General features: G+C 45.6%; 1 protein-coding gene and 1 long non-coding RNA gene across 2 annotated transcripts; one reads left to right on the forward strand and one right to left on the reverse strand.

Annotated features, from left to right (window-relative positions):
- Positions 1-800: 800 nt before the first annotated feature.
- On the reverse strand, positions 801-16,917 carry C7H11orf97 (chromosome 7 C11orf97 homolog). The gene is made up of 4 exons (XM_016008826.3): positions 16,702-16,917; positions 11,834-11,938; positions 3,776-3,901; positions 801-1,060 (listed from the first exon to the last, which is right to left on the reverse strand). The coding sequence occupies exons 1-4, from the start codon at positions 16,838-16,840 to the stop codon at positions 1,056-1,058; spliced, it is 375 nt and encodes a 124-aa protein (XP_015864312.1). The 5' UTR covers positions 16,841-16,917; the 3' UTR covers positions 801-1,055.
- Positions 16,918-16,926: 9 nt separating this feature from the next.
- Positions 16,927-17,459, forward strand: LOC121830739 (uncharacterized). Its single transcript, XR_006073922.2, has 2 exons — positions 16,927-17,064; positions 17,348-17,459. It is a non-coding gene; the product is annotated as an uncharacterized LOC121830739 (long non-coding RNA).
- The last annotated feature ends 9,580 nt before the right edge of the window (positions 17,460-27,039 follow it).

A 27,039-nucleotide genomic window follows, 5' to 3' on the forward strand; every position in this document is an offset into this window, starting at 1 on the left:
ACCAAGTTACATTCCCAGGTAGGCTTCCTTCACAATCTTTTTTTCTGGGATTGAAGACATGCATCACCACTGCCCAGCTTACAGTTTTTTAATTTTTTTAGATTTATTTTTACTTTATGTGTGTAGATGTTATGTCGGCATGTATGTTTATGTATCACATGCTTGTAGTGGCCACAGAGGCTAGAAGAGGGTGTCAGGTTCTCTAGAACTGGAATGACAGTTAGGATTCATTGTGTGAGTAATGGATTCTCTGTGAGAACAGCAAATGCTCTCAATGGTGGGGCCGTCTCTCCTGCCTTCCTTCACGTTTCTTTATCTTCCAATTTTTCCAAACCATGTGACCCTGTCTGTAAAATGGGTGAAAGAATTTTTCTCCTCTCGTTAAACTCTTTTCAAACTCATAAGATTATATATATATATATATATATATATATATATATATTCATGTATATATGAATATATATATATAATCTTATGAGTATATATGTCATGTATATATGAATATATATATATATATTCATGAATATATATATATATTCATGTAAATGTAATAGATAGATAGCCTGGCTCCTCGCCACTTAGTAAGCAAATTCTAGAGAAACAATGAACTCTACTGAGCTGTAAGAAAATAATTGTCTTTGAACCAAAGCTCTTTCATTTGTCATTCACTACTGTGCATTCTGCTCTGGGTCACCCATGTCTGGACCACCCTCTATACCAAACAGGAAGTGGGTTAGCCCATTGCACTACAAGTAGAGTTTCGATTTTATAATGTTTAATTTGAAATGAAGAGCTGTGCCTTTGTTTGATACATTTAATAGAATAAGCTGAACAGAAGCTTAATACATCCCAACTGTGAAAACTAAAAACAAGTATATTTTTCTTAGCACATTTTCCCAATAGTATTTTGTGGCTTGGACTGATTTATATATTGGTATTACAGACTAAAAAACTTTTTTCCATACATCTTAGATTGAGAAACAAGCTTGAGTTTCTTTCTGTCTTTGGACATTAGGAGAACGAAAGTTCCATCTCTGTGGAAGGATGTGTTCATCTTATCCTAGAGTGAGAAAAAGAATATGTGAGCAAATGTGTTTTATTTGGGGAGATGATCTTTAACCCCGTTTCAACCCAAGTTTGGTTAGATTGAACCCAAACACCACCATCCTCACGGTGGTCCACAGGCAGAGCGGAGCAGGAAAGCCATGTGCTGCGTTCTGAGCCACAGTCCAGCCACTGAGCCCCCTGCTGGAGCGTGGTCTGGGCAGTGCCAGCATTACTCAGGTGCTGTCCTGAAATCGCCTGGGACCCCACCTGACTTGAAGCAGAATCGAGTTGTCATAAGGAACCCACGTAATTCATGGGCATGTTCAGGCTTAGCAGTGGCTAATTGACTTCCTTTCTGTTTTGGTTTGTTAGCACGATGCAGACTAAGCAAGTGATGAGAGCAGGTGAACAACCCCTGGGATGTGATGAGGACAGACAGATGAGACAGGTGCTGTGGAGTCCCTACGGCAGGCTTCAGGACTAGCTGAATAGCCATGACTGTAAACTTGGGAAAGTCACACTATCTTGAACACACACACACACACACACACACACACACACACACACACACACACTGGGGGAGAGGTATGCATGAGACTGTGTGTACACACATGTACATGTGACAATGGAGGCCAGGGGTCAGTGTTGGTGTTTCTGGATTGTCCCCACCTTATTCTTTGAGACAGGGTCTCTCCCTTGAACCTGGAGTTCATTGATTTGGCTGGGCTGCCTGGCCAGTGAGTTCCAGGGATTACAGGTTAAATCAGGTTTACTAAAATCACTGATTTCTCTGTGGGTTGTAAATGTGCTCACCTCTCAGATTCTAATGCTGCCTTGCCACGGCCCTGGTATTTGTGCCTGGTTAACCACAGCTATGTGACTTGATGGTTCCACCCTATTGTCCAGTGACCAGAATCTCTGTAACGATGGCCAGTGGGTTACGGCACAGTCTTGGAAGCCCCAGGGGCTTAGACTGGTAATTTCCACTACACCATCAGAATAGGGACCATGTCCTTCCTGTCACCAAATTCTCTTGCCTGGAAGATGGAGCATATCATCCTCAACTTTTGATCATGTGGGCTATACAACTATGTAAAATGCTTGCTGTCCTGCCTTGCATGTGGTAAATAATGGCAACTGCTTTATTATTGCCACCCCATGCTCCGTGGCTGAGTCTTGTTTTATTCTATCCTTCAATCTTTTGTCTTAGTTCTCGGTAGCTGCATCATTCATATTGCACAAACCTGTTCCGGCCTTCTCTTTTGTGGTACTTGTGTTGTGCCCACATGTCACTTAGGGTCAGTAGATATCCCAGTTTCCAGGCTCTGGGCACAGGAGCACCTCATGGTTGAGGGCTTGGGCTCTGGAGATGGGCTTCCTGGATTCAAAGCAAGGACTTCCTCTCAATAGCTAAGTAGCACCGGATAAATTCTTCATTCTTTCTGTGCCTCAATATCCTCATCTGGAAAATGGATTCTGTCTATTCCTTATGGTTGGTGTAATGCTTAAATAAAATAACATGTTAAGAATCTGAAACAATAGTGTTTATAGCATTTGCTGAGGTGATTCATATCCTGGCTAAGAATCCATATTCTGCCGGGCAGTGGTAGCACGTGCCTTTAATCCCAGCACTGGAAGGCAGAGGCAGGCAGATCTCTGTGAGTTCAGGTCAACCTGGTCTACAGAATGAGTTCTAGAACAGGCTCCAAAGATACACAGAGAAACCATGTCTTAAAAAAAAAAAGAGAGAAAAAGAAAACAAAGAACACATATTCTGGGGCTGACTCAGTGATTAAGAGCATGCACTGCTCTAACTGAGGACTGGAGTGTGGATCCCAACATCTACATCATAAAATGACTTTAACTCAAGCTCCAAAAGATCTAATCCTGTTTCTGATTTCTGACCTCTATGGGCACTTAGCAAACACAGACACACACACACACACACACACACACACACACACACACACACACACACTTATAATTAAAATATCTTTAAAAAGAAAGAAGAAAAGAAAAGAAAAGAAAAGAAAAGAAAAGAAAAGAAAAGAAAAGAAAAGAAAAGAAAAGGACGCCCACGCTTGGCTTCTGTGTGCTGCTGTTTTTCCACCCAGGGTCACCTCCCAGTTGTGGACTGATGTGCAGGACTCAAGACTCATGCGCCAGCTGTGTGTCCCTGCACTATCTGCACATTGCTCCCGTGTCAGACCCCTGTCTCCTTTCCATATTCTGCTACAGATGTTGTGACAAATAGACACTGTGACCGTAAGGAGTGAGGAATGCTTCTCTCTGAGCTTATGTCTTCTGAAGAGTGCACTATGCAGGTGACCCACGTACCTTGAGTAAGGTGAAACTTTCGCCTGGGCAAAAGACTTGCCCAGCCCCTCCTTAATTCCCTCACCTCCCTTTCATCACCTTCAGAAGAAAGGGATGCCCATGATGCCTCCCTTAGAGCCTGGCTGTGTACCAGAAACTCTTGTGCATAAGAAGTAAAGGAAAGAGTCAGATGTGTAAGTCTAGATATGAACTTCTCTGCTGTCTGTAGAGGTGTGCTTCTCAGCTGAACTGCATGAGTCCCAGGTGGACAAAGTAGGTAAGTAAAATGTGACCTGACAGAAGCGGGGCAGGGAGGCTGGCTTTGGCTGAGGGTCTTCGTGGTGTGCCACCTGTTCGCAAGCTGAGCAGTCCCCCAGGGCGCCTGCGGGAGTCAAGGGAACAGGGGTCTTACTTCTCAGCCCTCCATGCCTTGAATAGTACTTGGCTTGTGGGAGTGAACTGTTTCTGCTCTGCTGTCCTGGTATCATGCCTCCCACAGGGAGATTCCTTTTAATGCTCCAAATTCCATCCAGGGCCACTGTGAACATTTTAAAAACAAGACAATGATGGTGAGTAGTGTATTCTCTTCCCAGCACAAAGTGTTTCAAAAGTACTTTCCTTTCAGTTAATTGGGTAGAGGTATATTTGACTTAATTAATCAAGCCACCCTAGGGTTTTCTCATCTATTTATTCTTTAACACGTTTCATGCATCCAACTATTACTACATGGAATTAAATCACTATATGCTGTTACATTTGAGTCTCCACAAAGACATGGCAAGTCAATACAGTAACATATTGCAAAACAAAAGAATCAAGAATAAATAAAATAAATTCTGTATACTATTCAGTTTTCCATAGCTGATTCTAATTCAATTCCCTCAATAAGTGGAAATATTTCCACAAATAAGAAAACCATTCACAAGACTGAAGAAATCTTTTAAAAGCCATGAGCCAGGTGTGGCTTAAAGTCCCCATGAAAAATCCACAGCTCACTGGCTCTGCTGTTACGGTTGAACACCTGGGAAATGGTGTCTGTACTGTCACCCGGCAAATGACAGGTCTGGAGTCCTGAAAAGGGTGTCTGCACATTAGCACATGTCTAAGTATTACTAATGCTGTGTGCTAATGCTTTGTACTTGGATCCCCTCTGTATCCTAAAATCATCTGTTTACGTATTTCTTTAACTTCTGTGCTGGCTAGTTTTATGTCGGTGAGACACAGCTAGGGTCACTGGGGGAGAGGAACCTCACTGAGTAATTCCAGCACTAGACTGGCGTCTGGGCAAGCCTGGGGGGGCATTTTCTTGATAGATGATAGATGAGGGAGGGCCCAGCTCACTGTAGGTGGTGTCACACTTGAGCAGGTGGCCCTGGGGTATATGAGAAAGCACAGAGTGAGCCAGAAGCAATGTCCCTCCACAGCCTCTGCATTAGCTCCTGCCTTGACCTCCCTTATGGATGAAGTGTGACCTGAGAGTAATGAGCTGAAAGAATCCTTGCCTCCTCAGGTGCTTTGCTCATGGAGTTTATCACGGCAACAGCAACCCTCTCTAAGACAATTTAACCACAGAGAAAAGCGCAGCCGACGCTGACTGAGGTAGTGAGCTCAGGTGAGCTGCTGACTTCTTGTTCTGACTTTGAGCATGTAAATTGTATTGCTGAGTATTCTCCACAGACCCAGGGCTCTGTGTCCACGGCGGTCTCACTGACACTCTCACGACACTTGGCGTCTCCCTAAAAGGTTGCACAGTAAGTACTGCCCAGGAAGGAGTGCGATCTCTGGGCCCAGAGTGGGGCTTCAGGCCCAGCTCTCCCTGCAGCAGCGGTGAGGCCTGCACCGACTGTTCAAACCTACTGTGTCTGCTTCCTGAGATTTGAAACAAGGAGACTACCACCACCTCGGAAGGCTCTTCTCGGATGGGGATGAGATGATACAGAGTGCTTTGTGTTTAATAAAAGGTTGCTATCATCTTCACGAGGACAGTGACTTCACTGTCCCAGTGTGGCCTCTGGCTCTATCTCCACAGCCGCAGCTCAGAGGGCTTGCCAAACTGAGTGCTAGCCCAGGGCAGTAGCTAAAGCTGCCTGTCGAGATGAGTGTCATCCTTTTTCTAGGTCCTTAAAGGAAGACTTCACAATCTCTTTCTGTCGAGATCTTACAAAACCGAAAGGTTCTTCGTATCTAACCTAAATCTCCTCTCCCGCTCCAGCCGGTTTCCTCTTCTGTCCTGTCTAGAGAGAGGAAAGGCTTCTCCCAGCCGCTGCTCCCAAGAGCAGGTGAAGACAGCCCGTGAGAGGCCAATAATAGCTTCGGATTTGCCCTATTTCGGTAGAAAGCAGTCCAGGCTCTGAGGCAGGGTTCGGCAGACCGGCCACTGAACTGGATACGAAGTGTTGCACCGGCCTTCTTTGGCTCTGCTCCTTCTGATGCACTTCACGGGGTGCTAACGGTTACAAGGGAACAGAAAACACCCAAAATGCACATGAAGATGCTAAGAAGTCTTAAAAACCGCCAAGTCAAACACAGTTGTGCACAAGTGATGACTGCTTCGGAGATGGAGGCTGATAGAAAACTATCAACAACACTGTTTATGGGATGTGCTGTTTGGGTGAAGAAGTTACCAGAGCTGAGGTATCCAAGTGGAACAGGAGAAGCGCTGAAGCCTTAGGGCAGCTGCCCTTTGGGGGAAGCGACCTCCCTGTGTTCCAGGCATGCAGCTTTAAGAAGGTAGCCAGAGGACAGGCAGGGACAGAGCCGAAAGGCCTCAGAGCTGGCACACCTGTCGAGGGAGGGAAGAGAGCAGCAGGCACAAAAGATGCAGATCCTGTCCTAGAACCTTCTAGATTCTTTTCTCTCCTCATGTCCTTGGATCATTTCTATCCAGAGACCTTTTTCTGTGGATTTTTATCCTAAATTTAAAAATTATAAAACACCATACCACAAGGACACTTGCACAACTATGTTCATAGCAGCATATTCGTAATAGTCAGAACCTGGAAACAACCTAGATGCCCCTCAACAGAAGAATAAATAAAAAAAAAATGTGGTATATTTACACAGTGGAGTACTTCTCAGCAGAGAAAAACAATGACATCATGAAATTTGCAGGCAAATGTATAGAACTAGGGAAAAAAATCATCCTGAGTGAGGTAACCCAGATCCGAAAGGCAAAACATGGTATGTACCCACTCATAAGTGAATATTAGATGTAAAGCAAGGGATGACCAGGCTACAATCCACAACCCCAGAGAAGCTAGCTAACAAGAAGGACCCTAAGAGGGACGCATGGATCACCCTGGGAAGGAGAAATAGATGTGATCTTCTGGGTAAACTGGGGGGGGGGCAGTAAAGAAGAGAGGATGGGGGATGGGAACATGAGGGATGGGGATGGTCGAGTTGGGGGAGGGACAGAGAGGGAGAGCAATGAAGGAAATAACTTGACAAAAGGGGCCATTGTGGGGTTAGGGAGAAACCTGGTGCCAGGGAAACTCCCAGGAATCCACAAGGATGACCCCAGCTAAGACTCCTAGCAATGGTGGAGAGGGTGCCTGAACTGGCCTTCTCCTGTGATTGGATTGGTGACTATCCTAATTGTCATCATAGAACCTTCATCTGTAAGTGATGGAAGCAGATGCAGAGATCCACAGCCAAGCACTGGGCTGAGCTCCAGGAGTCCAGTTGAAGAGAGGAAGGAAGGATTATATAAGCAAGGGGGGGTCAAGATCATGATGGGGTAACCCACAGAGAGAGGTGACCCAAGCTTGTGGGAGCTCATGGACTCTAGACCAACAGCTAGGGAGCCTGCGTGGGACCGACCTAGGTCCTCTGCATGTGGCTGACAGTTGTGTAGCTTGGTCTGTTTGTGGGGACCCTAGCAGGGGGACCAGGATCTGTCCCTGGCACACGAGCAGGCTTTTTGGAACCTATTCCCTTGCTCAGCCTTGATGGAGGGGGAGGAGCTTAGTCCTGCCTCAACTTGATATGCCATGCTTTGTTGACTCCCATGGGAGGCCTGCCCCTTCCAGAGGAGTGGAGGGGGTGGTAGAAAGGAGGTGGGGGAGGGAACGGGAGGAGAGGAGGGAGGGGAAATATTGTGGTTGGTATGTAAAATAAATTTTAAAAATTTAATAATTAAAAAAAGATTAAAATTTTAAGTAGTGAAATAAAATACAATAAAAATTATAAAACAACCCATGCTTTCCCCACCCCCAAAGAGTCTAGCCATTGTCTCAGGTTGATCTCACTGGGAAGTTAAACTTATCTTTAAAAATATGTTTTGATTCTTTTGGCTGTGTGTGGACTGAGAGATGAACGGAGAGAACTTGAAAGGCCGGTTTTGAGTCATATCTCCCAGTGTGAACATGTCCAGAGATTTGACCAGGGGAAGGAAAACTTCAAGAGATTTGATTTCTGCTCAGTGATTCCCAGGATCTTGACCTGACAGCTGGTATGTAACGAACCCCTTATACATTACAGATACACAAATCTGCAGGACTCTGGGGGAGGGGATCAAACCCAGCACCTTGTGCATTCTAGGCAAGTGCTCTACGACTGAGTTGTATCCCAGGCCCTTTTCTGGTTCTGATTCTTCTTTTATTTTTTAAAAGAATTATTTATTTTTATTTTATATGCATTGGTATTTTGCATGCATGTATGTCTGTGAGGGTGACAGATTCCCTGGAACTGGAGTCACAGACAGTTGTGAGCCACAATGTAGGTGCTGGGAATTGAACCAGGGTCCTCTGGGAGAGCAGCCAGTGCTCTTAACTGCTGAGCCATCTCTCAGCCCACCTTTTCTGGTTCTTTAAGACAAGGTCTAATATAACTCAAGCTGGCCTCAGGCTCTGTGTAGCCAGGATGACTTTGAACCCCTGCTTATCCCTGCTTCCACTCAAGTATTTGGATTACAGGCATGGGCCTGACTTTTTAATGTTGACAACTGGTTCTGATACAGTATGTACTCGAGAGAAAAATAGACTATCTGAAGGGTGGACTTAGCATATGGCCAATGGTTTGAGATCTTGAGCCAAACTAAGCCTTATTAGATGTGGGCTGTAGCTGCCTGCGGAGGGAGGGGCTTTGGAGTGGCCCTGTCACTTAGTGGATACTGATGCAGGGGAGGGGTAAGCTGGCCAGGTGTGGTGGGGTCAGGAGGGAGGAGCTTTGTCCTAGACATGCTGATCCTGAGGGCTTAAGGGCCACCCGGGAGAGAGTCTGCCTAGAGACGCAAATGTCAAGAGTGTCCTAGTAAGGTCACAGTGGAGGAACTCCAGGAGAGTGAGTGGGACAAGACTAGAAGAGGTGGACATCACCCTGGAAAACCCGAATGTTGGGCAAAGGGGGTACCAAGAGTTCTTAAGAAACAACAACGACAACAGGTGTTCCAGGGAGAAAGCCGGGACAGCTTAGAGTCACAGACCCTGGGGAAGAAGCATCCGGCACATTAAACTCTGAGTCGGTGAGGAGTGGCCCAAACCCCACTGGTCATGGCTGTGTGTCACCAGACACCATCCTGAGTAGAAAGCCAATGGGTTTGGGACAGACTTGAATGTAGAGTGTGATTCTGCCACTTACTGCATAATTCGGGACAACCCAAAAATCCTTCAGGACCCCAGAGCAGGAGAATGTGACTTACCCTAGTGTTTGCCTTTTTCATTTTTTTTTTTTTTGAGATGGAAATTCTGTAGTCCAGGTTGGCCTTGAACTTGTGATATAGCCAAAGACGACCTTCAATTCCTGACCCTCCTGCCTCTACCTCCCAAGTACCAGAATTTAATTTTAAACGGTGAAAAGACACTGTAGAAGTCTGAGTGTGGCTGACATGATTCATCTTGTAGACCATCTGGTTTCTGTGTCGAGAACAGACTGAGGAGACCACAGTGGAGTTTGAGGCCAGCCTGGGCTACACAGAGAGTTCCAGGACAGCCAGGGCTACATAGAGAGACCCTGTCTCGAAAAAGAAGAAGGGGGCTGAGTTACCCATATTTTAGAGGCCAAGTGGAGGCAGAGAAGTTACAGAGAAAAGGTGGAAAGGGGATAGGAGCAGAGCTCAGGGAATGGGGCTTGGTGGCCCCGAGGCCACGTTGAGGCTTTCAGAGGGAAAAAAGGAGTAGACGTCTGTGCCAGATGCCACTGGGAATATGAATGTGCTGGAGGAGTCACAGGCTTTGGTCTTCAAAGGATACTTGCAATCTGGAAATGTTTGCAAACTCATGGGGACCAAACTGTACTTACAACAGGGAAGAGGAGGAACAAAGGATGACCAAGACACGGAGGCAGCCTGCCACGTGCACTCACTGGTAGCATCTGTACATAGCTACTACCGCATACTTGAAAGCTGGATGCAGAATCTGGGCTGTCAGTAATGATGTGTGAGAAGCTACAGCTGTCATCAGGTATTCAAAGATCAGTCTGTCCCCACACACTCTGCTAGAAGGTCTGGTGGCTAGTTAGGGGCTGCCCACACTGCTGCTAGGAAGGAGGAGTTTGTCACCCTCTCTGGGTACTAGTTCCTTATTCTGGACTAGCCCTTTAAAACACTTGGAAAGTTTTCTAGGCAAAATAGTACCTTTGTGCGCCCTCTGGTGGATGCTATAAAAATGCAGCCTGGATAGCTGCGTGCTAAATGAATATTTGAAAATACTTAGAAAAATGAATATTTATTTCCTATTCTCTTAGGCTGTCTTATAGTCAAATGCACTCAGTAAGAATGATACAACATTTGTTTCCTCCTCAGAGAATGGCAAATATGTTATGTAAGGCAAATAGCTTCTGTGTGGTCCCTAAAAACAACAAAGCTGAATCCAAACTGTTATAATTACTTGGAAAAAGTTGCTTAATCACCAAGAATATAGTTCACGTAGGCTCGGTAGGTCATTCTACATCTATTCACAGCATGTAGGGTAGATTTAAAGCTCTTCTTGAAGATGCTCTGTGTCATTGGCCATACAGTAAGTCCCCAAAGTAAACACCATGGCTCCTTAGAAACACACAGTGGGCTGGGGTCTAGATGATACACCTTGAGGTTGTCAGAAACTCATAAGGGGACTGCGCCCCACCTTCCCAGAACAGTCCACCCCAGGAGATGGCCAGTTCTCTGAACACTGGAGTCTGAGGTTCATGGTTCCTCCATTTATTTTACTTTTTATTAGTATGTATGTGTGCATGGTGTATGTGAAGGAATGTATGTGCTTTAGCATGCATGTGGAGGGCACAGGACAACTTTACGGAGTTGATTCTCTCTTTCCACCTTTATATGTTGTGATGATTAGCTCTAATTTTCAACTTTACATAACCTAGAATCACCTAGAAGACTCTCAATGAGAGATTGTCAAAATCAGGTTGACCTGTGGGGCATGTTGGTGGGGACTGTCTTGATTATGCTAATTGACATGCAAAGACCCAGCCACACAATGGGCAGCATCATCCCCTGGGCTTGGAGTCCTAGACTAAATTACAGAGGGCAAGCTCAGCAGTGGGTATGCATGCATGCGTTTTCTCTCTCTGCTCTTGACTGTGGATATGTCCAGCTGCTTCAAGTTCCTGCCTCAACATCCTTGCCATGCACTGTGACTCAGAGCTGTGAGTTACATAAGCTTTCTCTGCTGAAGTTTCTTTTGTCGGGGTATTGTACACCAGGAACATGAAGGGAATTTAGGGGTTGTGGGTTCCAAGGATTGAACTTCCAAGGTCAACAAGGCTTTCTTTCACAGCAGATACCTTACCCTATGAGCCATCTTACTGACCTAGGTATTTCCTCTGGCAAATTCAGGACCCCGTGAACATTGTAATGAAAACCTGATTATTTGAAAGCCAGGAAGTACTTTCCAAATGATCAGTTGCTGAAAAGAAATCATGGACATGAGGGGCCTGTCATCTCAGAATGATGTCTGTAAGGGAGTACGGGCATCACATGACCTATCCTGAGAACTGTCAGTGACTCATGAACTGTGTATTTCTAAAATGATCCATGGGTGGTTTGACCTAGTTCGGTGGCTCACAGTGTGCTGGGACAGTGTTGGCGGGGAGGGTCTCTGCATGAGGAGCACAGACCATCCGGGAACTCGGTAGTCGAGGCATCCGGTCCAGGAAGCTGCTTTTAACGAACTCCCGGGTAACCAATACAATGTAACATTTGGGAACTCCTGCCATTGAGCAAATCTATATTGATAATCTGAAAATGTTACTGTGTGTCCTAAGCATGTGAAACATTCTACTTACTATTAAATAGAAAGAACATCATTCACAAGTATGGACAGAAAAACATACATTGAAAATCTACTTCGTTTTCCTCTACATGTAGATTTGGACATAGGCAAAAAAAAAAAAAAAAAAAAAAAAAAGGCTAAGATTTCCCAGGAACTGACTTCTCTTGATGGTTATAATTTCATCACTAATAAAATAAGCACGCTGCCATCAAATAGACAAATTCATATCCATTTAGCAAACACACTTCCTTGTGGCTTACCAGCAGGTGGGCTTTTTACATGGCATTCATCCCTCTTGATAGAAAGTTCTTCCTCCAAAACCTCCTTGATTCTTTTATGGGGCTCGCAGTATAAAAATGTCTTCCCTGGAAAGGTATTCATAATTAGCTTATCATCAGCTTTACCCAGCCTTTTAGCCATTACTCCTATATGAATAGGTTTTTAAAAAACAGCCTTTCATCCTTTAGAAATAGACAGCTTGCATTGCAGGCTCTCTCTTGGGATGGCCTCATCTATCTATCTATCTTTCTATCTATCTCTGAGACAAGGCTTCTTTGTGTAGTTTTGGTGCCTGTTTTGGATCTCGCTCTGTAGACCAGGCTGAGTTCGAACTCACAGAGATCCACCTGGCTCTGCCTCCCAAGTGCTGGGATTAAAGGCGTGTGCCACCACTGCCCAGCTGGGATGATCTCTTTCATCACAACTTCTGGTTTGGAGGACTTCATACTTTTGTGTAATTCCTGAGTGTGCGGGGTAAGCTTCAGGATTCTCTCTCAGGTATGATGAAGAAATATACAAAATGTTCTCATTACCTTCGTGAACTTTCACTTATCAGTAAGGAGGGGTCCGGGGCTTGTTGTTGGCATTGTTTTGTGACTGGTCCTCCTGTGTTTCCCAGCCTGCTGTACAACCTAAGACCATCTTGCCTCAGCCTCCTGGTGCTGAGATTACAGGCATGCACAACCATGCCCAGCAATGACTTCTGATTAAAGGCCTACTCTGTTCCTGACGTTTTCCTTGGGGATGAGGACAGAGTAAAGAGTAAGGTAAAATCCAGATCTGTGCCTGGATTTTACACTCCAGGTGAGTGTGTGTGTGTGTGTGTGTGTGTGTGTGTCATGCATATGCTCCAGTGTGTATGTGGAAATGAGAGGGCACTCAGATTTCAGTCCACTCCGTCCAAATTGCCTGAGACATGGTCTCTTGTCTCTTTGTTACTTGCCACTGCATGTGCCTAGCTATGTGTTCTGGAAACTTCCAGGAAATCTCCTGTGCTAGCCTCCCATCTCACCACTGAAATTACAGATGGATGCTTCTGTGTCTGGCTTTATGTGCTCTTGAGGTTTGAACTCAGGTCCTCACACCTGCATAGCAAATGCTTAGGCCAGCCTCTCCAGCCTCCCCTCAGCCTCCCCAGCCTCCCCTCAGCCTCCCCAGCCTTCCCTCAGCCTCCCCAGCCTCCCCAGCCTTCCCTCAGCCTCCCCAGCCTCCTCAGCCTCCCCTCAACCTCCCCTCAGCCTCCCCAGCCTCCCCAGCCTCCCCTCAGCCTCCCCAGCTTCCCCTCAGCCTCCCCAGCCTCCCCTCAGCCTCCCCTCAACCTCCCCAGCCTCCCCAGCCTCCCCAGCCTCCCCAGCCTCCCCAGCTTCCCCAGCCTCCCCAGCCTCCCCTCAGCCTCCCCAGCCTTCCCTCAGCCTCCTCAGCCTCCCCTCAGCCTCCCCAGCCTCCCCTCAGCCTTCCCTCAGCCTCCCCTCAGCCTTCCCTCAGCCTCTCCTCAGCCTCCCCAGCCTCCCCTCAGCCTCCCCAGCCTCCCCAGCCTCCCCTCAGCCTCCCCAGCCTCCCCTCAGCCTCCCCTCAGCCTCCCCAGCCTCCCCAGCCTCCCCAGCCTCCCCTCAGCCTCCCCTCAGCCTCCCCAGCCTCCCCTCAGCCTCCCAGCCTCCCCTCAGCCTCTCCAGCCTCCCCTCAGCCTCCCCTCAGCCTCCCCAGCCTCCCCAGCCTCCCCTCAGCCTCCCCAGCCTCCCCAGCCTCCCCAGCCTCCCCTCAGCCTCTCCAGCCTCCCCAGCCTCCCCTCAGCCTCTCCAGCCTCCCCTCAGCCTCCCCAGCCTCCCCTCAGCCTCCCCAGCCTCCCCTCAGCCTCCCCTCAGCCTCCCAGCCTCCCCAGCCTCCCCTCAGCCTCTCCAGCCTCCCCTCAGCCTCCCCTCAGCCTCCCCAGCCTCCCCTCAGCCTCCCCAGCCTCCCCTCAGCCTCTCCAGCCTCCCCAGCCTCCCCTCAGCCTCTCCAGCCTCCCCTCAGCCTCCCCAGCCTCCCCTCAGCCTCCCCAGCCTCCCCTCAGCCTCCCCAGCCTCCCCTCAGCCTCCCCTCAGCCTCCCAGCCTCCCCTCAGCCTCTCCAGCCTCCCCTCAGCCTCCCCTCAGCCTCCCCTCAGCCTCCCCAGCCTTCTCTCAGCCTCCTCAGCCTCCCCAGCCTCCCCTCAACCTCCCCTCAGCCTCCCCAGCCTTCCCTCAGCCTCCCCTCAGCCTCCCCAGCCTCCCCTCAGCCTCCCCAGCCTCCCCTCAGCCTCCCCTCAGCCTCCCCTCAGCCTCCCCAGCCTTCTCTCAGCCTCCTCAGCCTCCCCAGCCTCCCCTCAACCTCCCCTCAGCCTCCCCAGCCTTCCCTCAGCCTCTCCAGCCTCCCCTCAGCCTCCCCAGCCTCCCCTCAGCCTCCCCAGCCTCCCCTCAGCCTCCCCTCAGCCTCCCCAGCCTTCTCTCAGCCTCCTCAGCCTCCCCAGCCTCCCCTCAACCTCCCCTCAGCCTCCCCAGCCTTCCCTCAGCCTCCCCTCAGCCTCCCCAGCCTCCCCTCAACCTCCCCTCAGCCTCCCCAGCCTCCTCAGCCTCACCTCAGCAGCCCTAGCTTCCGTTTTAAAAGATTACAACTGAGTGTTTGCTGCTTCTGTAGAGAACTGGAATTCTATTTCTGACCCCCACAGGGTGGCTCACAGCAGCCTGGAACTCCAGCTCCAGATTATCCAACACCCTCTTCTGGACGCTGTGACCACACACACACACATACACACACACACACACACACACACACACACACACACACACACACAGAAATGATACAGTGAATCTTAAAATAAACAAGCGATTAAACCCATGGAGACTAACCACAGATGAGGGTTCAGGACTTCTCCCTGGCCCCTGAGGCTAGCCCCGCCTCTCACAGCTGCCCCTGCCCAGGCAGGACTGGCATCTGTTCCCAGTGCCCTGCTGCCTCCTTTCCAATCTCCCCAGAGAGCAGAACCCTCGGAGGACAAAAGCACCGTGTGCTTCCTGGCCTGGGGAGTCTGCAGACTGCCCTCACTGTTGGCGTCTCCATGCTCAGTCCCCCTCACCAGCCCTTCTATCAGATCCCACCTCTGCCTGACCAGCCTCTCTCCTGACTTTTTGCCTAAGGAACTGCCACTCACATTTTAAGTGTCAGCTTTACGACATGTCAGTTCCTGGGGAAGATTCCCTGGTTCTGCAACCCAGAACCGTCTTTTTTTTTTTTTTCTTTTTTGCCTAGTAGCCTTTCTTTTCTCTCTTGTTTTATTTATTGTTGTTTCGTTGGCATAGTTCTGTACAATTATTGCGTAATTGATGGCTTGATGTCTTTGAAAACCAGCCATCAATACTTAGAGGCAGAAGTCTTTCTGTTCCACCCATTGGAATATTAGAACCGAGCTTGGCATAAGAGACGGACAGCAGAGCTATGTTCAGGTAGACTAGCACCACACCGCTGCATACACGGCTGTAAACATGGCTTCCTGTCACAATTCAAGGAGCCCTAGAGAACTCAAGCAAATTTTTTACATATTTAAGACTTGATGCTAATCTCACAAAGATACGGCAGGCATCTCTTGTTCTGAGTTAAGCAACAGAGAGCAGGAGTGTACTTGTCCTGAGTGCAGACCGGCCACTTCTGATGATGGGGGCTCAGACACACCCCAGACTCAGAAAAAGTACTGCCAGACACGTTTAGATCCTCACGCTTGTTTCCTGAAGGTTAGGGGTCATGTGAGTAGAAGGCAGTGTGTTACTTTAGCCTATTTTAGACTTTCTCTGAAGAATCATGACCTTCACGGGAAGTGACTGGGCAAGAAAGGAGGCAATGTCTGCGGGCTCACAGAGAGAAGAGCTGCCTGCTCGGAATGCAGGTCTCCTGGTAGACTGCAGTGTGGCAGCCAAGAGAATCCCCGGAGGAAACTGCAGGAGATTTGTGGAGCCTTGAAAATTGATTGATAAAAAGCTAGTGAGGGAGAGTCCTTCCTCAGTTAAGAAAAAGGAAGGGCAGGAGGGAGGGAGAGGAGCTGGAGACAGAGGAAAGAAAAAAAAAAAAGAGAGAAGTCTACTACTGCCTCATCAGCTTCATTGATTGGTCAATAAGCTGTCATGTGCGGGACAATGGGGGAGGGGCAGGACTGCTGAAAACTGGGTAGCTCTGGGTTTGTTTTGGAGTAAAGTTTGCCAGGCTTGTTGACATCTAGCAACGGTTGATACTGATTTTTTTTTAATGCACGTAGGTATCTTGGTTTTTTTTTTTTTTTCCTCACAGTTACCTGTGGGCTAGTAAAACTGCTTATGTTTTATAGTAAGAAAAGCCTGGTAGGGTGGCATATTGATCCCTGGAGCTCACTGGCCAGCCAGTCATTCAGAGTCTCGCCTATCCTGCATGAAAACTTCCAGATCAGTGGTACACCCTGTCTCAACAAAACTTGGATGGAACCTGAGGAATGACACCTAGGGTTGTTCTCTGGCCTGTGTGCACGACACAGACACACACAGACACAGACACACACACACACACACACACACACACACACACACACACACACACACACACCACCACACCACACCACACCACACCACACCTCTCCTTGATTGCCTCTCTGGAGATTAGCCAGAGCATCTGGAGGCTGCCGCACCAGAGGATGGGGTGCTTTCTGGCAGTGTCTTGATCTCTGTCTTTGCCAAACAGCAGCTCTCCACCCATTCCCTAGAAATCTTCAGGGCTCCACCCAGTTCCACCCTGGGGTCCCCAGCCTTGTTGTCACTGGCCCCCCATGGCCCCACGACCCCATGGCCATGGTCTGAGGCTGAAGCTTAACTTACATTGTTGGCGGGGCTCTTGGGGGCCGCCGGGCTCTATACGAGCCCTGCACCCCAGCCCTGTGGGCCTCGGCTGTTCCCCGTCGCGGCCCGCCTCCGCTGCTGTCCCTGCCGTCACCACCAGCGCCTCCTGCCGCCTCATGCCACTGGGGTCTCTGCTGCCCAAGGCCACCAGGCCTCCCAACTCCGCCACCGGCTGCTCTGGAACGCGAGGCGTCTGAGGTTGCCATAGTGACCGCGGATGCTCCGGGCCTCCAGGGCTCTGCTAATTTCTCCCGGGCTGGGTGAGCAGACACCCCACGTGTAGTCGGGCGCTGCGATTCCTTAGATACAGAGCCACGCAAAGGACCCAGCTTCTCAAGAGAGGTGCGTCAGTTGCGTGGCTGGGAAAACGAGAGCCACAAAGGTTTGGGAAAGTGCCCAAGGCCACAAAACTGGGGTGTGACTCAGCAAAGTCTGATCCAAAGCCCCAAGGGTTGGTCACCACCTGGGACATAGAAGGTGTGAGTGCTGGAATGGGCCACCGGCCCATGACCGTGATTCCCTACTATGAATTCATAACTTTGGGGCTGTGAGTTACTAAATAATTGTAGTTTCCGAGTTTTGTACTCACAGTCGATGTCAGCTCACAAAATCACCAATTTTACAGGTGAGAAGCCTACAGAATTGGAAGTGAGTCAGAAAATCGAGTTTGTTTGAAGGAGCGGCTAATTCCGTTTTTCTTTTTGAAGTTATTAAAAAGTTGCATTACTTTTACCAAAGTTAAATGTGCATTATCTTAGAAAGTTAAATAATTTGACAAGGCTTTTAACAAATTCAGGAGATGCCCTCCCCCCATATGGCTGTCTTTACTGCATTCCACTTTTATTCTTTTTCTTCTTCTTTTGTTTGTTTGTTTTGTTTTTCAAGACAGGGTTTCTCTGTATAACCACCCTGGCTGTCCTGGAACTTTCTCTGTAGACTAAGCTGGCCTTGAACTCACAGAGATCCGCCTGCCTCTGCCTCCCAAGTGCTGGGATTAAGGGCATGCACCACCATGTCTGTCTCCCATCTTTAAATTCCAAAACAAACCTTTGCACATGCGTGCTGCACATCTGCCACTGATCCTTGAGTCCAGACATCGCCTGCCTCTGCCTCCTGAGTGCTAGGATTAGAGGCCTACACCACCACCGCAGGCCCACTTTTATTCTTAATTGATAATTTCATGTTTGCAACCATTAAACCACATTGGTGGGAGAGAATGGTTGAGAAACTGACCTAACCATGTATGAGCACCAGATATAAACAAAAGTGTGTGTGAGTTTGGGGTGTGGCTGAGAGAGAAGAGCCTTTCAAGCAGTGGTGTTAGATGAATTGGTTGTTCATCTGGAAAACACCTTGACTCCTGGTGTATTGTAAACACAAACAGCAGATTAGACGGATTATAGTCATAAAGGTGGAATACCAAGGCTTCTAGGTGATATCTGTTGAACATGTTCACAACGTTGGGGTTGGGAACAATTTCCTATGCAAGCAATAAAAGACATTAATCAAGAGAAAACAGCAAGTCAGAGAACATAAAAATTAAGATACCCTCTTGATTAAAGTCACTATTAAGAATGTGGGGAGTCAAGCCACAGAGTGGGAGAACATTTTCGAAACACATTAGCTAACAAACAATCAGGACCAGATTATATAAAGAACTCTCACAGATCAGTACGAGTAGGGCATGGAACTCAGAAAGAGCATGGAGAAAGACAGACAAATAGATACATGACAAAAAGAGGAGATCCCAATAGCTGAGGAACACGAGACACCGTTTGTCATCAGGCCAAGCTATGGAAGCTGCAAGGAGATGTGGCTTCCCCACACCAGAGTGGTTGCTGAACCCACAAACAGGAAACAGTCCCAGCAGCAGTCGCCAGGCTTGGAGGCACCATAGCAACTGGGCTCTCCTTCTCTACTGTTGAGGGACATCTGAGCTGGCCATGGAGGTTAGGCAGGATTGTTTGCACCCAGTTGGGGCAACATAGTGAGAGTTTGTCAAAAACAAAAGTCTAAAAGTCTAAGTTTATGTGACCAATTTGAATTTGAAGAGCTGTCCCGTTCCCACCCCCCGGCTTTTACTAAAGAAGAATGTAAGTACTTCATAGTCCTAATATCAGACACATACTAAACTGTGGAATGGGTGCACCAAAAACACTCACTAGAATTTTCCCAGTAACACCATTCACCAGAGCCCCAAAGGCTCGAGGAAGAATTTGAAATAAGATGTACCACCTATTAATTATTGTGTTCTTAGAATACCACAATGAAAAAGAGCCAGCTCCTTCTTTATGTAGGAATGTGGGAGAATTCCGCAGATGTGATGTCGTACACTGTAAATTATTCCATGGTGTAGTAGAAATTAAGTGAAGACGATGAAGTAAAAACAGTGGCTAGCTTTAAGGAAACACCGAGAGTGTGGGAGACAGGCTTTGGGGACCCCAAATATATTCTGCACCTTGATCTGAGGGTAGATACAAGTTTTGTTCATTTTGTATAGTTCATCAAGGTTTCTAAATTTCTTGTATGTTTGGTGTATCTCTACAGGTTAACAATTAAGCATATTTTAGTTAGAAAACAAAAGTTTGTCTGAAATTTTACTCATAAAAAAATAGTGTAGTTTATTTGATTAAATATAAAGAATCACACAATTCTTGTTTCCTATTTTCTCCAACATCAAAAACTTGGAGGTTATTTAATTTTCAGTGGCAGTAACTGCATTAATTTAGGTAATTTATTTCTTCTCTCTTCTATGGCTTTGTCTTTTAAAATTTCCAATCACCTGACAGGCCACACTAGTGGAAACCCATGAACTGTAGACTAGTGGCTGTGGAGCCCCTCTGGGACTGGACTAGGCCCTCTGGATATGGAAGACGGTTGTTTGGCTCAAACTGTTTGGGGAGCACCCAGGCAGGGGGATTGGGATCCGTCCATGGTGCATGGGCAGGCTTTCGGGAATCTGGTGCCTGTGGTGTGATGCCTTGTGCAGCCTTGGTGCAGTGGGAAGAGGCTTGGACCTGCCTAGGCTCAGTGTGCTGGGCTCTGCTGACTCCCCATGGGAGACCTTGATTTGGGGGATGTGGGAATGTGGGGTGGCTTAGGAGGGAGGGGTGGGGGGTGGGAGGATGGAGGAGGTGGGATTTGTGGGTGGTACATAGAGTAGAAAATTTATTAATAAAGAAAAATGAAAAAATTTCAATCACCATATGTGTATGCCACTTCAAACTCTTTTGTGTATAAATTATTGGCAAAAAAAAGTATATGATACGTTATTTTAGCTATAAAAACGGGGTAATTGGTTTACCCTCTTTGTAATGAAACGGAAAAGACCAAAATGGCCACTAGGTGGAGACAAAACCAAAGACCTAATCTAAACACACACACACACACACACACACACACACACACACACACACACACACACACACACAATGCACACAAGCATATAACTCAGTCTTTAGCAAAAGAAACAAAGACTATTGTGTTATCCAAGTTAATATATTAAATCACATGGCTTTATAGTATTTGAGTAAAAATCTAGGTGGATGCATTTAAATTAATGTTTAATTCTTTAGATTTAGAACAGGTCTCAAGAACTCTTACCTGCTTGTTTAGGTTTTGAAAATGAGTTAGTAATGGGGTGTTCCCTGCTGTTGTATTTCTTCAGAGAAGTCGATCCTGTACTTGAGTCAGCGTCTCATCTCAGTTCCTGCAGTCCCCAGTTACTCTCAAAACCAACCAATCCTCCTTCTATAGTCAGTAGCCATCATTTCAAATTTATTGAAAGTTTCCAAGTGGATTAAATTTCGGGGCAATTGGCTTTAATTCCTCATCTATTAATGGGGAAGCTGTTTCCTACAAGGGCTTGTTTGCTTGGGATTTTAAAACTCCAGTGAATTGGTAAAATACAATTTTTTGGTAACTTGCAAGAACTCAAAAGCATCCAAGAAAATATACTTCCTAGAATTTGGACAGGAGGTCATCATGTGTCCATCCCTACTTGCTATAGAAAAATAAACGGATAAAATTAGCCATCCTTGGATATCTACCTTCAAAAATCATCCTCAATGAAACTGGGTGTGGTGGCCATACCTATAATTCCAGTCTTCTCTGTAGGCTGAAGCAGACGGCCATGAGGTCAAGCCAACCAGTACAATCTCACAAAACCAATGTGCTGGGTGCTAGTGGTGCACACCTTTAATCCCAGCACTTGAGAGGCAGAGGCAGGTGGATCTCTGTGAGTTCAAGGCCAGCCTGGTCTGCAAGATGAATCCGGGACAGCCAGGACTATTACAGAGAAACCCTGTCTTGAAAAAACAAAAACCAAAAAAAAAAAAAACCAATGTAATTGCACTATGCTTTCTGTGCAAGACCTGCATTCTGCTCAAAGGACTGTGGAAGCAAATGGTTTTTGAAAGTCGTGCCTGCCTAAAGACCACCATAATCAGTAGGCAGAAAGTTCTAACAAGCCTTGAGATTCCCTTGTCCAGCCAGTCTGCATTCTGACCGTTATCCATTTTACTAGACAAATCTAGGATTTGTCTTTCTGTCTGTAAATGAGTTATTTCCCCCGACCCCAAAGAAACATTCATTTGAAGAAAAAAAAGTCAACTTGTTATCTACATCTGGATTTTGGCTAATGCAAACAATATTAGGTCCAGCCTATATTGTTTGCTTCCAGGGTCTGGGAAGAGTCTACCAACCAGTTGAGGATTCTAATCTGAGGGATATTCAATGAATCTAAGCACACTGAGGTCTTTAGTCCATTCACTTTATTCTTCTATGACGATTCCATCTGCACAGTTTCTTTTCTGCTCTCTTACTTAGCTCCTCTTGGTCCCTCCTGCTGTTCTCTCATCTCTATCTAGTTCTTTCCATCTCCATCCTCATCTCTGTTCTTCTCCATCAATCCTCTTCTCCCAGTGCTCTCCGAGAAGCAGCATATATACCCACACAGTAGTTCTTTGGCAAAGCAATGCGAGGTTTGATGTTTTCAGGGTCGCAGAGAGAGGTGATAAGGACCCACACATAAAGCAATTAATGGTCAGCTTCCAATCACAACCCAAAAGGGGAGTGACTAAAGGGAAGTTCTCTGGGAGGGTCAACTAAAGGCTAAGATCAATTAGGGAATTTATGTGCTCAAACTATAATCTAGCAATGGCTAGGTAGAATGTTAGGGGTCAGTAAGTCACAAGAAAGTAAACTGTCTTTGGCGCCACTTTTCCCACTCATCCCAGCTGCAGCTGCTTTCTGATAGGGAGGGGGACATATGATAGGTGGCTAAGCAACCTATGTAAGAACATGTAGTATTTGATTTTAAAAAAGCACTTTCACTCAGAGTAATTGCTGAGGAGAAAATCTAGGAACAGCACCTGGCTGAGGAGGAATAAAAACTTAATTTGCACAAGAAAGAAGCTTGGCACCTATTGCTTGTTTGGCCTTGTAGGTGTTGCTGGAGGGCTTCTCTCCAGGTTCCACCAAGCCCTGAAGTCCCACAATCCATGTATAAAATAATCACTCAGACGCTTATATTACTTATAAACTGTATGGTTGTGGCAGGCTTCTTGTTAACTGTTCTTTTATCTTAAATTAACCCATTTTTATAAATCTATACCTTGCCACATGGCTGGTGGCTTACCGGCATCTTTACATGCTGCTTGTCCTGCTGGTGGCTGCAGTGTCTCTCCCTCCTTCTTCCTGTTTCCCCATTTCTCCTCTCTCCTTGTCCCGCCTATACTTCCTGTCTGGTCACTGGCCATCAGTGTTTTATTTATATAGAGCGATATCCATAGCACTTCCCCTTTTCTTCTTTTTTTTTTTTTTAAAAAGGAAGGTTTTAACTTTAACATGGTAAAATCACATATAACAAAACAATTATTGAGCAAGAATTACAATTACAACATTAAAGATGTCCTATATATCTTATATTTGTGAGTTTAAGGTTTTATAACTAACTTATCTTTTATATAACTGAGGAAATTACAACTATCTAGTCTTTAACCACATCAGAGACCTGAGAAGGAACATAATGGTACCTGAGAAATGGTAGATGGATGCAAGCAACTTTCGGGAATCTTGCAAGAGTAGACCAAGACAGCTGGCAGCCTGGACAGTCATCTAATGTTTCTCAGCATTGTTGGTGCATTCAAATTGGCTACAGGCCTAGAGTATATGACAGACCATTTTCATAAGCAGGAATTCTGAAAGACCATCTTACCCTGTCTTGGCAGAGTACAGTGGTCGCTTTCCTTGTGTCCCGCTTGTCCAAAAAGGACAGCATTGTTTTCGTACTGTCAGCCATCAAGGCAAGGGCAGTTCTTTGCCCAGTAGGCCATTTTGTGCCAAGAAGACAAACTTCCAAATGGAAATGTCTTAGAAGCCCAACATTCTCTCCAGATCAAATTGGTGCAGTCAGGAGCAATTGTGTCTCACATCAACAGAATTCTAAGTTATTTAAATGCCATATTCTCTAGGTCTATGAAGTGTTTGAAGATTACCTATCTATCTGAAATATATCTATGTATACCTAGAAGACTTAACTAACATGGCTACAAATATGATTATCATAGATGACTAATTAATCTATTTTTTAATTATCCATTACAATTTTAAATGAGTTACATAAACATAATACCTCAAACAAGAATAGAAATATATATATACATATACATATATATATATTATATATAGAAATATATATATACACACACAGTATAACAAAATTAACTTCAAGTTTGTATCTTTTTTTTTTTTTTTTTTTTTTTTGGTTTTTCGAGACAGGGTTTCTCTGTGTAGCTTTGCGCCTTTCCTGGAACTCGCTTGGTAGTCCAGGCTGGCCTCGAACTCACAGAGATCCACCTGCCTCTGCCTCCCGAGTGCTGGGATTAAAGGCGTGCGCCACCACCGCCCGGCAAGTTTGTATCAATAAACTAAAATTTATACCAATGTAAAACATTTTAAACATAAACTAAAATCTATACCAATGTAAAACATTTTAAACAAGTTGTTCTTTAAAAGTAGGTTCATTAATCTACCCTTTTATCTTATCATCTCTATATCCTCCTATATATCTATATCATATCCCCCTTTCTTTTTTAGAAAGAGATCACATTTATAATCAACCTGTTTTAAATAAAAATATTGGTTTTTCTCTGTCCCACACCAGAGGGCTCTTGTGATTTGGGACACAAGATTCTCTTAACCATTTTTTTAAAAACAATATGTCTGGGTTTAGAGGGGGAGTGAGCCAATTCCACCTCTAAAGCCAGCTTGGTATATTTGGGAATTTGGGCGTAGCGTCTCTTACTACTTCCTGCTGGAGGGGGCCGCTGTACCTTATGGGGACGCAAAGAAAATTTTAGGCCTATGGGGTAGTCCATGAGGCTGTATTGTGTGAACCAGTTGCCTTGAAACTGCTCTGGATGTTAGATCATCTGGGCCATGGTGTCATTGAAGACCTTTCGGGGGTCTTGGCTGGTGAAACCTGATGTATCTTAATCTGGAACAAATCCACAGCCTCTGGCTTTCTGTGGAAACAAAAGCAGAACCTCTTTTCCAAAGCAACATATCCTTAAATCCAAATTTTGAAGTCAAGGTACCTTTAAAATATACATATTGGTTTAATTCAACATCTTTTTCAATCAAATGTTTTTTTTTTTGCAGTTAAAAATCCCAAAGACAACACAATCCAGATTCTCTGTGTAATATTTATCTTTACGTGGCTTTTTTATATTAATTTATCTTTTTTTGTCTCTTTCAAGCCAACATACTGTAAATCTATTGCTTTAAACTGCAGTATTCTAAGACTGAAATGGCGCTGTGGCTGCTGGCTCCACCCATTTCAGTTTACCAACATGGCGTTTTCTGCCAGTTCTGTGAGTCATCAAGTCTCAGAAATAGTGGGTCTAAGCTTTTATCAAAGCAGCGTGTAGCCCAGAAACCTTTTTTATTTTATTTTTTTTATTTTTAATACTAGTAAAGACTAAATCTACCACACAGCATAATGTGCCGCTGGCAGACACCTCATTACCGCCATACTGCTGGTCAAACGCAAACGCCAGGAACCAGCCAGTAGTTAAAACCCAAGTTTTGTGGTGTCTAGCTGCCCTTATGAGACATGAAGCAGGAACCTGGTTTTGGCTCTGTTTAGAATTGGTTATTAAATATTCTCAGGTTTAAGGTGGAAACTCAAAGCTGTTGGGTGCCATTTGTTGCTGGAGGGCTTCTCTCCAGGTTCCACCAAGCCCTGAAGTCCCACAATCCACGTATAAAATAATCACTCAGACGCTTATATTACTTATAAACTGTATGGCCGTGGCAGGCTTCTTGTTAACTGTTCTTTTATCTTAAATTAACCCATTTTTATAAATCTATACCTTGCCATGTGGCTGGTGGCTTACCGGCGTCTTTACATGCTGCTTGTCCTGGCAGTGGCTGCAGTGTCTCCCCTTCCTTCTTCCTGTTTCCCCAATTTTCCTCTTTCCTTGTCCCGCCTATACTTTCTGTCTGGTCACTGGCCATCAGTGTTTTATTTATATAGAGCAATATCCACAGCATGTAGGCAATCTCTTTCCTTCAGTGGGAAGTAACTTCCTTAACTCAGTATCTAGCAAATGGCTAAAACATCATCCCAGGAATGTGAGCAGTAAATCTCTTAAGTTTAAGGCCTTGTGTAAATAACCTGGAGTGAAGGTAAGGGGTTGATGATTTAATTGTTAGTGGTTCTTTTCTCTATCTGTGGGTGAGATGAGCTAATGTTTATTTCTCTGCATTTGTCCTTGGAAAAAGTTATCTTTGCTGAAATACTTTTGTCTGGAGAATGGCCTTAGCCAGATATATGTTAATGAAAAATAAACGCAGCTTGGGACAGTTGTCCAATTACCCCAAATATATAGGGAAAGTTGTGCCCAAGTTTGAGATGCAATTGTGAGATTACATGTACATGTATCATGGAGATGCACGGTAAATGGGGAGACTCATAGCTGTTACTGCACAGGAAGTTTACAACAAGAGACAGCCAGTTCATTCAAAAGGCGTGATGGTTTCCTCTAATAGAACCCTTAGTTCTGATAGGTTGACCCTCTGAACACTAGCTGTCACTGCTGTATACTCTCATGGACTTTCACTACCAGCGGCTCTCAAAATTTGGCTTTATCCCGCTGACTGCTACCACCTACTGATGCCCCACTGCTTCATACTGCTGTCCCATTGCTAATCTTGAAATGATGTCCCACTGCTTCATACTGCTGTCCCATTGCTAATCTTGAAATGATGCCCCACTGCTTCATACTGCTGTCCCATTGCTAATCTTGAAATGATGCCCCACTGCTTCATACTGCTGTCCCATTGCTAATCTTGAAATGATGCCTCACTGCTTCATACTGCTGTCCCATTGCTAATCTTGAAACCAGGTAGTGTAAGTCAACAGCTGTTTTTCATTGCAATGACTTTTGCTTACTTGTGTTTTTATGCCACAAAGTGAAATTCACTTCTTATTGTGTAATTGTACTTCTGTGAGGTGGTTAAAACAAGTAAGCTCATTGATGTGGGGTAGGAATGTAGTTTCCAGGGTGAAAGGGAGTGGATTCCATTCTGTGTTCTGGCAGACTAACTAACAACATACACTTACTGTTGGCTAATATCTTCCCTTTCTTTTTCAAAGAGACAAGTCCGTGTAAAGTTCATTGCAACTTTATTCAGTAACACAATAAAATTTACATTTCTAATCATGCAAATTATGGAAAATCAGGATGTGGCTATGATCTCTATTGAATCACAGAAATCAGAATTTTCTAAAAATAAACTCATTTGACCCAAGGGATAAATTTCCTAGAGGCCAAAATTAGAAGTAGGGAATGTTTCCTTCCAAACAACACCTTGTATTGGGCAGGATTCTTTTCCTAACAGTATGTTTTAGCTTGGTGTTTGAATGTATTTAAACAAGTTCATCAAGGAATTATAAGAAATCTAAAGTAGAATCACAGATTATCTGATTTTTAAAGTGTGTAATTAGTGCCCTAATTCCATTTCTGTTGCCATGACAAAACATCCTGACAAAGAACAACTTGGGAAAGAAAGGTCTCTTTTATTTTAATATATGTGTGTGTGCATGTGATCTCGTCTAAGAAGTCAAGTTAGCGTATCTTCTCTGTCATACTCAGCCTTATTTTTGAGACAGAGTCTCTCACTTACCCTGAAAATAGCCTTTTCCGCTAGACTGGATGCAGTGAGCTCCAGGGTTCTGCTGTTTCTGCCTTACTAGTGTGGGGATTACAGGTGTGTGCCATCATGCTCCATACCCGGCATTTTTTGCAGGTT

The sequence above is a fragment of the Peromyscus maniculatus genome, chromosome 7, assembly GCF_049852395.1.
Source record: "Peromyscus maniculatus bairdii isolate BWxNUB_F1_BW_parent chromosome 7, HU_Pman_BW_mat_3.1, whole genome shotgun sequence".
Lineage (NCBI taxonomy): Eukaryota > Metazoa > Chordata > Mammalia > Rodentia > Cricetidae > Peromyscus > Peromyscus maniculatus.

What these genes read in the sequence shown, in the direction of transcription:
- C7H11orf97 (XM_016008826.3), bottom strand. Translation starts at nt 16,840, where the DNA reads ATGAGGCGGCAGGAGGCGCTGGTGGTGACGGCAGGGACAGCAGCGGAG. An exon ending in CCAAGAGCCCCGCCAACAAT is followed by an intron (nt 11,939 to 16,701) that starts GTAAGTTAAGCT and finishes ATACCTTTCCAG; the next exon opens with GGAAGACATTTTTATACTGC. An exon ending in TGTAAAAAGCCCACCTGCTG is followed by an intron (nt 3,902 to 11,833) that starts GTAAGCCACAAG and finishes AAATGTTCACAG; the next exon opens with TGGCCCTGGATGGAATTTGG.